At 33.9% G+C, this 16398-nt stretch overlaps 1 protein-coding gene across 4 annotated transcripts in view; it reads right to left on the minus strand.

The window, feature by feature from the left end:
* Positions 1-16398, minus strand: part of Cadm2 (cell adhesion molecule 2) — a 941141-nt gene that overhangs the window by 94970 nt on the left and 829773 nt on the right. For all 4 annotated transcript variants that reach the window (XM_031364231.1, XM_031364230.1, XM_031364233.1 and 1 more), the window contains one exon: positions 2315-2493. In XM_031364231.1, coding sequence (XP_031220091.1) covers positions 2315-2493 — 179 coding nt within the window. The remainder of the gene's footprint in view (positions 1-2314; positions 2494-16398) is intronic.

Genomic DNA, 16398 nt, shown 5'->3' on the forward strand with positions numbered 1-16398 from the left:
CAGGACTCAATAGATTCAGGCAACTGTGGTCGGTTCAGACATGAGTCCTGAGTCATAAAAAATACCTTCTGTACAAGAGTTATGTTAATTCATCACAGCTGATGCAAAAATAAGCGTTGGTGTAAAATATGAAAGGGTAAAGTTATTGTAAGTGATTGCATGCAACACCAATTATAGATCAAAATGCCACTCAAATTTTGTCATTTAGCAGGGTTTTGAAACAGTCAAACCATTAATAGAAGAGTGTAGCTTTTACATGTATACAACCAATGACTAATGAAACATTATACCCAGTGTGCAAAGAGGAAAAGTACCCTTTAGTTTGTAATGAACCCAACTGGAACCCCCTTTAAACACAGTGCAATATGGTTTCACTGTTTCACTGAGCCTCTCATTATGTGTGTCAATAATACTAGGTAAACTGCTGTTGAGCTTCACAGTATTTATCTAGCAGCATGAATAGCATTAATCTATGGGGTGCTTTTGATGAATTGGAGTTCAAGAGTAAAAGCCAAAAATGACTTCTTGAAAAGTGCTTAGAGAAGTATTTATTAGAAATATGTCAACTGCCAACAACTTAAAGGTAGCTTGGCTCTTGGCAAAATTGTGCTGTTGCCAGCTGGAAAATGCCGAGGTAGCATGAATTTTTCCCCACTTGAATTGCTTTAAAGAAACAAGTGACATACTTTCATTGGGGTATATTACTTCTTCAGTCACTTCTTGTACAACTCTCCATGGTTTTAAGGTCCATTTTTTGTCAGCACAGCTTGTCATACTATACAACATGCAGGCAGGAGTCTTACTAATTTGAGGGTAGCACTAATGAAACAAGATACATCAGGGATACTAGATTGTGCACACGTTGTCTATAGATATATTCTCTTGGATCCTGCTCTTAGATTCTGAGGAATTTTTGGGACTGCAGCAGTAGTTCTTATAATCTGACTTGCAAAAAAAGGTGGCATTTCACCTACATAAGTTCACCACACTTAATTCCAGCCTAATTACTACAATAAGAGTAAGGATCTTTCTCAAGGTTCACAATGTATTAGAAATGCAAACCAGAATCCATAATTTCCAGTGTATTTGTGAAAATTCTATTCACCATGTATCTTTATAGTTTTACTATAGCAGTGTAATATTAAAAAGATAGATTTTATCAACCACAATTTTGAAAATGAGAGAACTATGTTATTATATTATTTTCTTCATCCTCTATAGTATTATAACAAAAGAATCCTTAGAAATATAACAAAACATGTTTTTTTTTTTCAGAAAATTAAATCTTTTCAAAGAGTTAGACTTAATCCCTCAAATATTTTGTTGACTTTTTTTAAATTGAGAGCTAGGTGATTCATCCATGTTTCTAGCAGCATTTATACATTGACTCAGATGAAAGACAGTAAGCACATTCTTTCCACAATTCTTAAAGTCCATTGAATTTATCACTGCACTTTGTTTTATTCACTCGTAGCTCCCTTTCTGTAATTGTTTAATGGATACAATAATATGCCTAGAAAAACTTGGCTTTGTGCAATATATGAGGGAGACATTGTTGCTGCTAATTCTTTCTCACAGAGACCCATGATGCACTCTGGCATCTATGAGAACTTGCCGGGGGCTATTCTATAAGGCAAGCTAACTGCATTCATTACAGTATTTTATGCAGCTTACACAAAGAGTTTTCCTTCTAGTTATAAATTAAAGCTACCTTAGGAGGAAGCCAAGGTGGAAGTAGAGTAAAACAGTCATTTTCTTTTCTCATAATGGTTTTCTGACCTTTTTGCATTCAAACCAATTTTGCACAGTGAAGATAAAATAATTTCAAATTATCACTCATAAGAAATTAATCATTAGTACTGCAAACTTGTTCTTACTAAACTTCAGTGTCTTTTGTGTGCCACAATTCAGTATTTAAGAAGCACATTTGATGATAGTAAAATGCAGTTAGTTTAAGAGAAATGTTTTCCAGTGCTCTGAATTGTAACATAAAACCACTTATGGTAAATTTTAAGATATCAACTAACATAATTTACAAGTCACTATCAAATATCAAACTTAATTACTTCTCATTAGGCTTTTCACTAAATAATTTTATTTTTCTACAAATGCTTTTATTTCTTCTTAATAGCCAAACTTGAAATATATTAAATATATATGTTAGAGATATTTATACTCCTAAGATGTCCTTCTGAAAGAAAAAAAAAGACCTATTCCATCCAATTTTGACGGATTAGAACTATTTGAGAGATTTGAACCATTCTCCACCACAATTTTCTTCCATTCATATGTAATGTTTTCCAAAAGAACTTACCATGTACAATGAGGACATACTCTGCACTGCTTTGGCCAATGGTGTTAGTGGCTTCGCATCGATAAGTGCCATTGTCCGTTTTGTTCAGAAAGAGAATGTTGAGTTCCCTACCACTCACAACCATTCGATCAGGATCTGGTAATTCTGCACCATCCTTTGTCCACAAAACAGGTTCTGGCCTATTGGATACAGGCATGCATGTAGAGAGAAAAAAATAGGAAATGTTAAATGTTCTGTGAACAAAATCAAACAATTCATATGGACATCTTCCCCATGCCTAACTCTGTGTTGGCTTTGACAGGGTACCAATAAGCAATCAAGCATTACCTCAGATGAATCAGAGGCAAGATAAACATTCTTTAATTCTGTTCTACTTAATTAATAAGATACGTGTTAAGGAACAAATTTGTTGAGTCTCTGTAGCTGTCATTTCTAGGGGTCTGCTTATGTAAGTTCAGTGTCCAAATGCTGCTGTTAAAGACTAGCATTTCTCAATGAACTATTTTCTTCCTCAGATTTATCTGAAATTATACTATGATAGCATGGCCCCAACATGGTGGCATGATGCTTATTGAAGCTATCTTCTTCTTGTTATCTCTACCACTTTTCCCATTCTCCCAAAGAATTTGCCTAGCTATGTTCCTTTAACAAAGTGTACTCAGACAAACAGGGAGATGGCTTAGCAGGTAGAGCACTTGCTGCATATCCCTGAATATAAAACCATGCTTGGTAGAAAGAAAGCAAGTCTTGAAATGTTTTCTCTACATACTATTGTGGAAAACACATGTATGTAAGAATGTGAAGACACATACACACACACACACACACACACACACACACAAATACACACACACCTGTTACATGATATTTTTAATCTTTACAAAATGCAGTCAGATATGGTGTGACAATTCTTCCTCACTGAAATCTATGATATCCACTGTAAATGAAATAGGTACTCTTTCAATTTTACCAGAATTGATAAATATGAAATACATATATTTCTTTCTGCCCAAGTTGCTGACATGGTGCTTCTGAAGAGTTTTACTTAAGGATACTGCTAAAGCAGTTAGGCTTTGACACTGGTTTTTGATAATGTTCCTAATTCCATTGCAAGTACTTGGGTAATAAAAAAAGTCTTTTGTTTCAAGGAGGTCCACTTATGAGATGCTATATAATGCTATATAAATAAATATCTATAATGCTATATAATGAGATCCTCTCCATGTGTTTCTGAGGATCCTCAGAAGGCAGCTACTTAGATGTAGAAGAGAGACTTCCTCATTTAACATCTCATCTTTTATAAGGGGACAGAGGTTAAAGTTGAGTTGGTATCCATTGCTCAATAATGTGATCGGCCAGAACTATATTATGTAGCCTCCATGAAAACTCTAAGACCCAGTGTTTTTTGAAAAATTCTTTCATGGAAAATCTGTTCCTAGAAACCATGAGTTAGCAAACAAAAACCTGACTGGTGGGCACAGTATACTCCTTATGAGTTGTTGGTCAGGTAAACTTCCAGAGACTTCCCCAAAACAATGCAGGCAGTTAGTGTTTATCCACTTGGTTGTCTACCAGAATGTGATGCTAAAAAACATTTGCTGAAGTTACCTGACACAACATGCTTGCATGCTATAGAGATACCTAGCTGGAAATGAGCCGGAAGCTTCCTTTCTGACACCTACATTTCAAACCTCAGAAGGTGCTATGCAGGATGCTGGTACAGAAAAGGCATCTGCTGTCTTACCCAGCTCTGAATCCTATAAACTATGGAACTAATCTGCCAGGCAAGATATGTCCATGTGTGGAGTTCTGTTGCAACTGCTGTGAAAGGAAAATGGCTCTTTGACAGATTTTGAGGTCTTTCCATAGGAAGGAACCCATGTCTTATAGCACAGTGTATAGCATAAATCTGATCAGTATCACATGTGGCAGAGGGGGATCATAGGGAGTAGATTAATGGTTGTTACCCTTCCTGATGCTGAGACCCTTTAATCTAATTCCTCATGTTGTGGTAACTGCCGAGCATAAAATTATTGGTTGATACTTCATAACTGTAATTTTGCTATTGTTATGAATCATAATATAAATATTTGATATCCTGGATATCTGCTATGTAACCCTTAAAGGGGGTCACAACCCACAAGTTGAAAACCACTGCTTCAGAAAGTAATTGAATATTGTTACTTAGCTGAATTGAATTACTATCAATTTGTCTTTTAAATATTTATACTTATATGGAAAGAGAAATGCCACTCTCAGCCTTAATCAGAAAAGCTTCTTTCCAGCATATGGCAATAGATACAGAGACTTCATAAGGTACCCAGAATAAGTGGTAGATGAGTGCTCATTCAACATTACAAGAGACTGAGCAGAAAAGATGTAAGAGGTTGAAAATAGGGAGAGGGGCTACAAAAGAGCATCTTCTGGTTAAGGCACAACCTTAGCAATGACACACACACAAGCAGCGGCAGACATCTGCACTGGGTCTATGCAGGAATGGACACGCTAATAGTCAGGAAAGGAGGAAAGAGGTGCTCTGCAGTGTCTCATACCTCACTGCTGAACTATTTTCTATTTGTTAGTTTCTGGGAGAATGCAGTCATTGTCTTTATTGGGCTATGATGGATGACATTACCAGGATGCCATGGGTAATTCCAAACCAGTCTCACACACATACCCCGAGTGAAACTAAATGTGTTATGAATCTGAAAAGGGATTGTTAGGGATGAAGGAGAGTAAACAGAGATGGATAGACATAAGAAAGGGAAGTGCAATGATATAATATGCTATAAACATGTATGATTTGTAAAGGACAAGCATAAAGGACAAGCATATATGTATATATATGGGATACACACACACACACACACACACACACACACACACACACACACATATATATCCCAAAGCATTTTCCACCAGATTGTATTACTCCAGTTTGTCTTTTTCCTCTACACCTGTGCATCCCTTCATTTAGTTGGTCATCTGTATTCTTTTCCAAAATCTTTGTAATAAAGAGAAAAGTAGAGTGCTTCTCTGAGGCATTCTAGCAAAGTAATCCAACCCAGGGAGTGAATCATGGCAATACTGATTCCTAGTGTGTTGATCGGAAGGATGTTTTATAGTTTGCTATGTGTAATAGGTCTAAGACATAGTAGCAGTTTCCTGGGATTGAACCTTCCTACTGTGGGCTCTGACACTATCTCCAGCTACATAGAGTCAGAATTGAAGTGAATTACAGGTTGCTTTGTGGATGTCCCTGGAAGGACTGATGCCTGGCAGAGAGAAACTGGCTGGCACATATATTTTTGTGAATTGGGTGAATTACTGCAGTGTGTTAGAAGAGAATAGTGAGCAGTTTGTTTTTCCCCTATCTCTTCAGAAAAAGAAAGTAAAGAAATAAAGGCAATTTTACCAGAATTGTATTCATGATGTTTCTGAAAGAACATCTTTCTATGAAAATAATTGAAGAAATTAAGTATAGGAAATTATGAAAAATTATTTTCTCACCTAAAGATATAGATCATTTTAATAATATATCTAGTAAAAGAAAACCTAATGCCAATAAATTTATATATATATATATATGTTTATATATATATATATATATATATATATATATATATATATATATATACACACACACACATCCTACTTATTCTACTTGGTATTAGAATTTAAATAATTTGAATTTTGTAACATACTGTATAATTTAATGTGTGTGTATCCCCAGTATCTTTGGGAATGATAAAAATAGGTCAAATGAACTATTTTTGTAATAAATATTTATAATAATATTAAGTAATTTTTTTGTAAAAAAATAGGATTTGTATCAGATCTAAAATAGCAAAGCATTGGTGGTTTTCCCAAAGCCATACAAAAAAAATAACATGGAAATTTCTTATATAAAGCCACTAACTTTATCACTTCTTCTCAAATGACACACTTATAAAAACAGAGTAATACTTTCTTGATGCACAAATTAATATTGATAAGCATAGAGATCTAATTGTCCATATACCCCCAAATTAACATATCAAATCTAAATTATAATGGCATTTTTCTAATTGGTGAATATGTTTCAATTATCTCTTAAGCACATTCTATAAATACATAATTACATTTAGACTTGTATTTTAAAATTGTATAGAAGCATAAACATCTAAAAATTTGTGGAAATTTAAATGCTCAGAAAAATTTAAATTTTTCTTCTAAACACAGCTTCCTTCGAGTAAATGAGAGAAAAAATAAAATAACAGAATAAAAAAAAGAAAAAAGTGACCTTTGTACACATTGTGACAATAAGAGACTGTGATTGAGTCTAATCAATCTAAGCTCTTCAGGTATTCCAGATCCTACTCTCGGAGATAAATCTTCAAAGTGATAAAGGTGTTCACATCACAAAATGTAATTTGATAAAACGGGCACTAGAGTTTATGCCCAGATTATGAACAACCTAGACATGTACTTAATTAGTATTAAAATGTTCAACTTAATGTCAAGAGCTTTATAGCACGCCTTAGTGTAGCTTGTGTTCCATCTTAATGTACAGGACTCCTAGGCTTTTTCTAATTGGAAGCTACAAACGATTAAGTTTCCTCCTTCAGAGAAATGGCACTCTTCCCTCCATAGAACAAGGTCCAGTCTACAGTTTTGTGTGCTAAGGTTATAAGAGAATAGGTGGGGGACATCAGGAGTAACAGGAGAGAGAACAGCAGAACTGACATGCTCCAGACCAGCCTTACCGTGAGAACGTTAACATAGTCAATCGAGATTGCCTCCTTTACGTTACAAGATTCTTAGAATTTTTAGAAAACCAGTGTGAGGTAAAACTTCATGTTACTTTTGTCTAATAAATCTCTAAACTCATAAAGTTGACTTTTATAAGGAAGTATATCTAAGGCATTTTCTAAAAGGCTCTTCTAAGATAGAAAGTTATGGAAAGAAGAAGAATAATCAAACGTTCCCACGGATTCTTTCCTGTATTTTAAAGTCTTAGTGCAATAGATTACAATCTTACCAGAATTTTTAAAAATTTAGCTCATTGTTTTTTTTCTCATCATGAAAGCATTTTTTGAAATTACAATTTAATTACATTTTCCCTATCCTTTCCTTCTTCCAAATCCAAATATACTCTCTCCATTCTTCCTACTTATGGCCTTATTTCCTAAGTTAATTGCTATTTCATGAATATATGTATATGTGTAAGCATATATTCCTAAATACTAAATATAACCTGATCATTCTGTTTTATTTCGCTTGTAACATAGATTTTCAGGGGTCATAGTTTAGAACTGGACAAATGACCATTGAGCTCTTCCCTGGGGAAGACAATCTCTCCCATCCTTTACAATTCTCAGTTGCCTAGAATTCTCTGTGTAGGGTTAAGGATTTGGGGATTTTCCCCTGCCCAGTTTAGCATGCCCCCTGTTATATCATTATTTTTTAACTCAAATTTGGGCTGTCATGATGGTGAGTTTTTCTGTGTATAGTTAGTATCTCAACTGCACAAATCTGAGTAGGTTTCCAGTGTTGTTCATATATTGTTATTTATAAGTTATTTTAGTAGGACTTGTCATAACAATTTATGACTGCCAGTTTATTTGATATGTTAATCCAGGTTAGATATCATAGTGGATTCCTAAATTCTACTCAATTCATTTTGTCTTTGGAAAACTTGTTCTGTGGAGTTTAGGATAGTAGTAATTCTTCTAATCCTTCCAACGGTAAGTAAAGTCATTCCTGCTAGACTCTGCATGCACCCCGGACAGGAAACTTTTCACGGATGTCACATTAGCCTCTGCTTTAGGCATATGTTTTTGGAGAAGAATAAAGAATCAATAAGCAATTTAGCCACACAATAGTGACTCCCATCATTCAGGTTGCCCCACAAAAGCTTTCTTCTGCTATTTTTATAATTGGAAGAAATAAAAGAACATCCAAAGGATAGAAAAATGTCCAGGCTGAGCCTCTCCCCTAATACATCCTTCCCTGAGTTCTATAATTTTCTGTCACAATCACATATATGCTGAGATCTTACACTAAAATCATTATGAAATTTAAACATGTTTCTAGATGGAAAACACTCCATGTAATAGATTCAAGTAAGTGTCATGCTCTGACTCACAAAAAAGAAATTCAGGAAAATTTATGTCTAATATTTTCTTGATGACAAAAGAGAACTTTCAAGAATTTTGCTTTATGTATTATGTAATCCTTTGAAATGCCCATTGGCTTCATTTCTATTTAGAAATCTCATAGTGAGTCAATAGATTTGATTAAAGTTTTAATTATCAAAGAGATGTTTCAAAACACAGTTACTCTTTACTAATATTTCTACAGGATATTGGAAAAAAGTATAATTTTCATAAACGTTTGATTCTAAATTATGAATTAAGAAAAGCATTTTAGATAATGAAATTATTTTATAACGTTATGACAAAATCTCTTGCAGTATATGGCATCAGGTTTGAGGGAAAACCCTAATGAACATGAAAAGTATGTGAATTGGAGATCAGCTTGAAATTGTCAAATGTAGAGAAATCTTAATTTTGTTGTGTTCAGGGAAGGATCCTGAGAGGATGATCATTGGCATATTTTTCCCACTGCATAGACCAAGACCACTTCTTAAACTCAAACCCAAGATTTAATTGCCACAAAGAGGGAGGGACAGAGGAAGAAGAGGGAAAAGGGGCAAGAGGACACAGAGACAAGAGAGATGATAAAAGACGAGCTTGCTTAGTATCATAAATGCTTAAAGCAAATGTAGGAAAAGTTCAAAGAAAAAAGCATTCTTTAAATTCTGAAACTGACTATTGGGAGGTAAAGATGCTAAGCAGGAAAAGCAAAATATGATTACTTCAAAGGTATTTCTCAGGTTGATCATTTTAAATGTAAAACATATTCAGTCATTTGTTACTGCTGTTCAAAGGATATATTTCTTATGTATGTTAATATTATACATATATGTAAATTATAAAATATTGTTCTGTGTATTTGGAGTAAATATCAAGCCTCATTTATTTCTCAGATTTAACTGTTGTGTTATTTAATGGAAAAAGAAATACTTTTCAGGCACTGGTAGAACCTCTCAGGAGACAGCTGTATCAGACTCCTGTCAGCAAGCTGTTCTTGGTATCCACAATAATGTCTGGGTTTGGTAATTGTATATGGGATGGATCCCCAGGTAGGAAAGTCACTGAATGGCCTTTCCTTCAGCTTCTGCTCCAAACTTTGTCTCTGTATCTCCTCCCATGGGTATTTTGAGCCCCCTTCTAAGAAGGACTGAAGTATCCACACTGTGATCTTCCTTCTTCTTGAGCTTCATGTGGTCTGTGAATTGTATATTAGGTATTCTGGGTTAATATCCACTTATCAGTGAGTGCATACCATGTGTGTTCTTTTGTGACTGGGTTACCTCACTCAGGATGATATTCTCCAGATCCATCCATTTCCCTAAGAATTTCATAAATTCATTGTTTTTATGTAAATGTACCACATTTCCTATATCCATTCCTCTGTTGAAGGACATCTGGGTTCTTTCCAACTTCTGGCTATTATAAATGTGGCTGCTATGAACATAGTGGAGCATGTGTCCTTATTGCATGTTGGAGCATCTTCTGGGTATAAGCCCAGGAGTAGTATAGCTGGGTTCTCAGGTACTACTATGTCAAAATTTCTGAGGAACCACCAAACTGATTTCCAGAGTGGTTGTACCAGTTTGCAATCCCACCAGCAATGGAGGAGTGTTCCTCTTTTTCCACATCCTTGCCAGCATATGTTGTCACCTGAGTTTTTGATCTTAGTCATTCTGACTAGTGTTGTAGGGTTGGTAAAAATCTTTTTTCAATCTGTTGGTTGCTGTTTTGTCCTATTAACAGTGTCCTTTGCCTTACAGAAGCTTTGCAATTTTATGAGGTCCTATTTGTCAATTCCTGATCTTAGAGCATAAGCTATTGGTGTTCTGTTCAGGAAATATTCCCCCTTTGCCCATGTGCTGGAGGCTCTTCCCCACTTTCTTTTCTATTAGTTTCAGTGTGAATGCTCACGGCCATCCATTGGACTGACCACAGGGTCCACAATGGAGGAGCTAGAGAAAGGACCCAAGGAGCTGAAGGGTTTGCAGCCCCATAGGAGGAACAACAACATGAACCAACCAGTAATCCCAGAGCTCCCAGGGACTAAACCACCAACCAAAGAGTACATAAGGAGGGACTCAAGGCTTCAGCCACAAATGTAGCAGAGAATGACTTTGTGGGATATCAATGAGAGGCCCTTGGCTCGATGCCCCAGTCTGTGACAGTGTAGGGGAATGTCAGGACAGGGAAGCAGGAGTGGGTGGGTGAGTCAGCAGGGGAAGGAAGGAGGATGGGATAGGGGGGTTTCAGAGGGGAAATGAGGAAAGAGGATAAAATATAAAATGTAATAAAAGAAAATATCTAATAAAAACAAAATGCTTTTCATGTGTCATTTTTAAATGTCTTGTGTATTTATGTGTATATATATATATATACATATATATATATATACACGTGTGTGTTGTGTGTGTGTAAATATACATGTGCACAAGATGCATACACTTTCATGTACATGTATGTTTGTGAGAACCTGAGACCAACATCAGGTGCCTTTTCTCTGGAGTTGTACAAGTGTTTTAAATTAATATTAATTATTATTATCATTATTGTTTTTGTTGAAGATGATTATGATGATGTTATTGTTGCTTCTGCTGGTATTATTGTTATGTATGTATGATATGTACAGTGAAAGTAAGTAATGTTGGGTGCCATTGCAAGCATATCAACATCAGATGGCCATTTCTGGAATTGATGTCCATTTTTCTCTATATATTTGCATGGATTCCAGATACAAGTGACAAGAACTATTATACACTGAGCCATCTTATCAGTCTCCATACTTTTTAGAGACAGGTCTTTCACTAACCTGTAGCTTGCCAATTAGCTAGGTATGATAACTAGCAATTTCCAGAACTCTTTGTGTCTCTACTTCTTGGTAAGCTATATACACACAAGGGCATTTTCCTTTGAACTACCCCCTCTGCAGTCATATTTTCGAGCTTCCTTGATCTATTAAAATTCTCTTTACGATGCACAGAAATCTTGACTGTTGCAAATAAACAAGGCTGATTGGCATTACAACATGAATGTTAAGGGTTTTATTACTTATAACATTTCAAAGTCTAAGAACTCTTTTCTCTAAAGAACTTTGGACTTTTAATGTAAATGAAAAGAAAAATAAAAAAGACAAGTATAAAAGAGTAACATAAATAATGAACATACTTAAATAACATTGCCTCTAAATATGTATTTTCCATTGTATTTCTAACTTGGTATAATTAGCCTGGAACTAGCTGCATTGTGAGACCATGTCTCAAACATAAAATAAAATGTTCATAGTGTGGTCAAAAAGATTCTTTGTTTTCTTTGGTGGCTACTCTTCTATATTAATGAACAATGAATATTTCTGTGTTCTGAAGTTGCTGCTGCTCCTATAGCATATATATATATATATATATATATATATATATATATATATATCTCCTAGTTACATGAGATCTATCTAGTCGTTATCCTCACAAATATTCCTATTGACAAGCTCAACAATGTAAAGCTCCTACTTAAGTCATCATTAGTACTTCTATTTGATAGAGCCAAAGACATCATAAATGAAGTCAGATTGAAGTACAAACTTAAATCTGTATATTCCTTTAAGTTTTCAATTGAAATTGGAATTCTAATTTCTTCACCCACTTAAATGACACTCATCAAACATATTAAAGTCTTATAGCATCAAGCAAAAGGAATTCCATTACATTAATGTGCATACTTGGAGTAATGAAATAAGCATCAGACATCATCATATTTAAATCTTAAGTAGTAAATAAGATATGGACTTTTCTGATCAATCTCATCATATACTAGTCTTGTATTCTAAGATATTTTTTTGTGTCTGAATTTAAATGTTTTATGATTGAAATGGGAAATTACCTATATGCCCTTTAGAAAGCTTGATGCTAATGGCATTATTTTAGAGTGACTGAAAAATCCTGACTTACTTTTCACTCTTTTAATATGGTATTTATTGATGTTTATTTTAAATTCCAGAGATGTAAATAATTATACTTCACACTGAATAATTAAAACCAACTTATGCCACAACAAACTAAAGATTATACCTGAACAGATAAGAGTCCAAGGAAAGAGAATTTTGTACTGAAATTAAAAATGTTCAAAGTTGGGAAAAATGCTTAAACTAATCTCTTAGGGGTTTCTAATGAAAGAAAAAACAATTATTCAGGCCCTATCCACATTTAACATTTTTGTGTTTGATAAGCATAGAATATTCATTTCTAATTAAAATTCAACAAACCTTGAGTAAATATTCATTCCATCATACAACAAATATGAGTGTCTGTGTATTTACATTGAGTATAAAATCTCTATGATATGTTTAACAATGATCATCCTTAAATAAGGAGTTTTCTAAGCTAGTTTAAAAAAAATCATAAACTCCGGAAGTTTTCCTCTGGAATATTTTCACATTTTATTTTCACATCAACATTTGCGAATTTGAAATTCTCAGATTATGTCTGTTTCTCAGGCTATGCAGAATGTCAGGACAATCTGAATCCAGACAATGTACTTCAAGTGTTAGACTTGATCTTTATGAAATGATAGGGTTCTCTTTCCTTAAAAAATTAAGTCCATTGTTCCCAATACTACAAAATAGCACCAAATAAATGGGTGTATCTACTTTTATCCTAATCACTGCCTGCTATAAACTTCTTTTACCTCTTGGCTTGCAACTTGTCTAAAATCTACCACTTCTTGGAAAGTCATAGTGAGATATAACTTATTTATATGGTAGTTGGGGACTAAATGCTTTATGTAAGTAAAGGCTGAAGAGAGTTGAATCTGGAATTTAAAACACTGAAAGTACATTTTAATCATTTACATGCAATTCTTCTCAAAGGATTATACTTTTCTGTATTATTAAACAGATCATTCTTAGTGACACTCTAATTTTGGAAAAGTAAAATTTCTTCAGTTAGAAATTTCTTTTCCTGAGGGTTAGGTGCATCATCTTGAGGGTTAGGTGCAAGTAGGGAGGTTAGAGGTCAGGTGGGGTGGGGGGGTGGGGACATCCACTTGGAGACAGGGTTGTAGGGAGGAGGTATGGGATGTAGAGCAGTTGGAGGGTGGATGGGAATAAAATGTGGAGTGTAAAAAATTTAGTTAATAAATTAAAAAAAGAAAAAATTCTTTTCTGTAATGAGTTAAATGACTCAAATTTAACATTCACTCTGAGAGTGTCCCAACACTCTGACTATAAATATCATGTTTAATAAAATGATTTTCAAATTATTTGTTACACATTTTAAAAAGCTACTGGATAACACATGTCCCCAAGAAAAACTATTTTGACCTATGCCTTTACATTTTCACTACATATATCTTTCATCCTATATCTATAATGTCTTTGTTTTGTTTTGTTTTTTTTCTGGTTTTGGTTTTATAAAAAAGGATTCAGTAAGTTGATTTGATGACATAGTAATGAGGCTTGAAAGGCAATTGAAGAGCATTTCTAACTCATCAGGGCTCTTGTATTATTGGCCACCTCTGTCCCTGTTCTGTAGACTATCTCATATTCTCCATTTGCTTTCTCAGAATCCTTGCCATTCATCAGCTCTTCCATGCACTTTCAAGTGGCAATATATTCAGCTGACCTTGAGTCAAATCCTTTGCTGCTCTCATACTCTGGCTTTAAAAAATATATATCTTCCACTCTTCTTCATCATCTCCTTCAAGCACCCCAGATATCTCTGGCACTCTGAATCTGGAAGAATTGGACTTCTAGGCCCTCATCAATCTATTAGTGAATCTGCCTATTGTATTAAAACCATTCATAAATAATCATCTTTCTAAAAATTTAGGATATTATTTTCTGTTTGATTTTCTTCCTTGACTTTAAACATGAAAATGTGTGTCTTTGGGAATTGAGGTTGTGTATGGTGTATACATATATGAACCAAGCTTCATGCAAGAAATTTTGTTTTACATGTTTTAATCGAATAAAGCCCTGCTCCAGTATACAACATTTCTTTTATGTCATTGACTAAAATACCTAACCTCTATAAAGATTTTGAATTATCTATTTTATATATTTTGTTTCTTCCATGTATTTATGCAGAAATTATAGTCAAAATATTTAACAGGCAGTGTAACAGACAGTAAATATACTTCTCTGTTAATTATACTGGCAAGCATGAGGGGACTATTATCTACAAATGTATGATACATATTGTTAAAAAAGGCTGAGAAAAAATATTATTGAGTAAAATTTTGTTTTTGTTTTGGTTTTTGGTTTTTGGTTTTTGGTTTTTCATTACAGGTTTTCTCTGTGTAGCCCTGGTTGTCCTGAAACTCACTCTGTAGACCAGGTTGGCCTTGAACTCAGAAATCGTCTTCCTCTGCCTCCCAAGTGCTGGGATTAAAGGTGTGTAACACCACTGCCTGGCATTTGAGTAGAACTTTTGACAGAACAAGCTAGCTTACCCTTTAGTGAATTCTTTCAAAGATTCCTGTTTTCCTTAACATATTAATAGGGGTAAGAATTCGAGTAATTTCTGTTTTTGATATCTTCCTAAAATTATCTATGATGATTTTTTTTAACACATACATACATAAAATAGCTATAGTAGTATTTGGGTAAAGATTAAAAATTGTGCAACCTTATGTCTCAATATATTCACACATGACAGATATTTTAAATATATGAGCCAAAAGGAATCCTTTCTGCAAGTCTCATCCATAAATCTGACAGTAGCTTTTCCAGGATGGTGTCTTAAATATTGAGACATTTTGAGTTAAATTCCAGCTAAACATTTACATAATCCTCCAAAATAACTGGCTTTTTTTTTTTTTTTTTTAAGAAAACTGGCTTCCTGGAAAATATTCAAGAAGTGCATATTCTCTGTGGATCTATAACCATGGTTCTGCAGACTCTGATGGGACTTTTACAAGACACTGGAACATTTAATTGAAAATGATTGAGTGCCTAGCACACCACAGATGCCCAGCCTAAATAACAGCCGCAGAGATTACCAGGAGTCAGCTTCGTGTTTTACAAACAAAACCAAAATATCAGTCTCATTTCCAAGATAACCACTTGTGTGCTTCCAGAAAGTAAATGTGTGATTAAAATTCGAAGCCATGAGATGGAAGTAAGGGACCATATGGGCTTCAGCAAGGGAAGGACAGGATGGGGCGCTTATCTTTATTAGGGAAATTTGGAACTGATTTCCTAGTATTATACCTTTGAAACTAGCCTAAGAATAAAGTGGTTGTATTGCTTTAAATTTGAGTTAATTAATTATAATAATTTCAAAATTCTATATTCCAATCAAAGATAAATATCTAAATATCATGGGACTTTTATTGTTCATACTTTTTCTATAGAAATTCCTCTGAAATATATAAAATGTTTTATGATGTATTTATATAATATCTAACATGAAAGACCTACTCATGAAAAATTTATTCTTTAGACTTCTTGCTTATTTTAGGAAAGCTTTCTGGGATTCCATTATTTTATATTATATAGGTAATAACATTTCGATCTATGCACAAGTTTCATATATATATTTATATATAATACATAGATATCTATATCTATTTCCTATCTATACATTTTAGACATCAGATATGTAAGACAACATTGAGTTTACATTACTATTTTATAACTATTCGATTAACACTCAGGTTCATAGTTTATGAATGCTCTCTAACTTTTGCTAGGCTCAGAACACTGAATGAACAAAACAATACATCCATCACTATTTTTAATATAGATTGCCCTCTCAATTCTAGTATATCTAGATCTAGCCATATACTTTTTATGAGATAAATGTTTTTAATCTATAAAACAGAAAATACAGAGTGTGTAAACTTTTATCTCAAGATATTTATATGATTTAACTGTGACAACTACGCATAAGAAAGTTTGGGGCTGTAAAGATGTCTTTTTTTTTTTTCAGTTTCTTTTTTTTTTTTTTTTTTTTTTTT

This window comes from Mastomys coucha, unplaced genomic scaffold, assembly GCF_008632895.1.
Source record: "Mastomys coucha isolate ucsf_1 unplaced genomic scaffold, UCSF_Mcou_1 pScaffold12, whole genome shotgun sequence".
Classification (NCBI taxonomy): domain Eukaryota; kingdom Metazoa; phylum Chordata; class Mammalia; order Rodentia; family Muridae; genus Mastomys; species Mastomys coucha.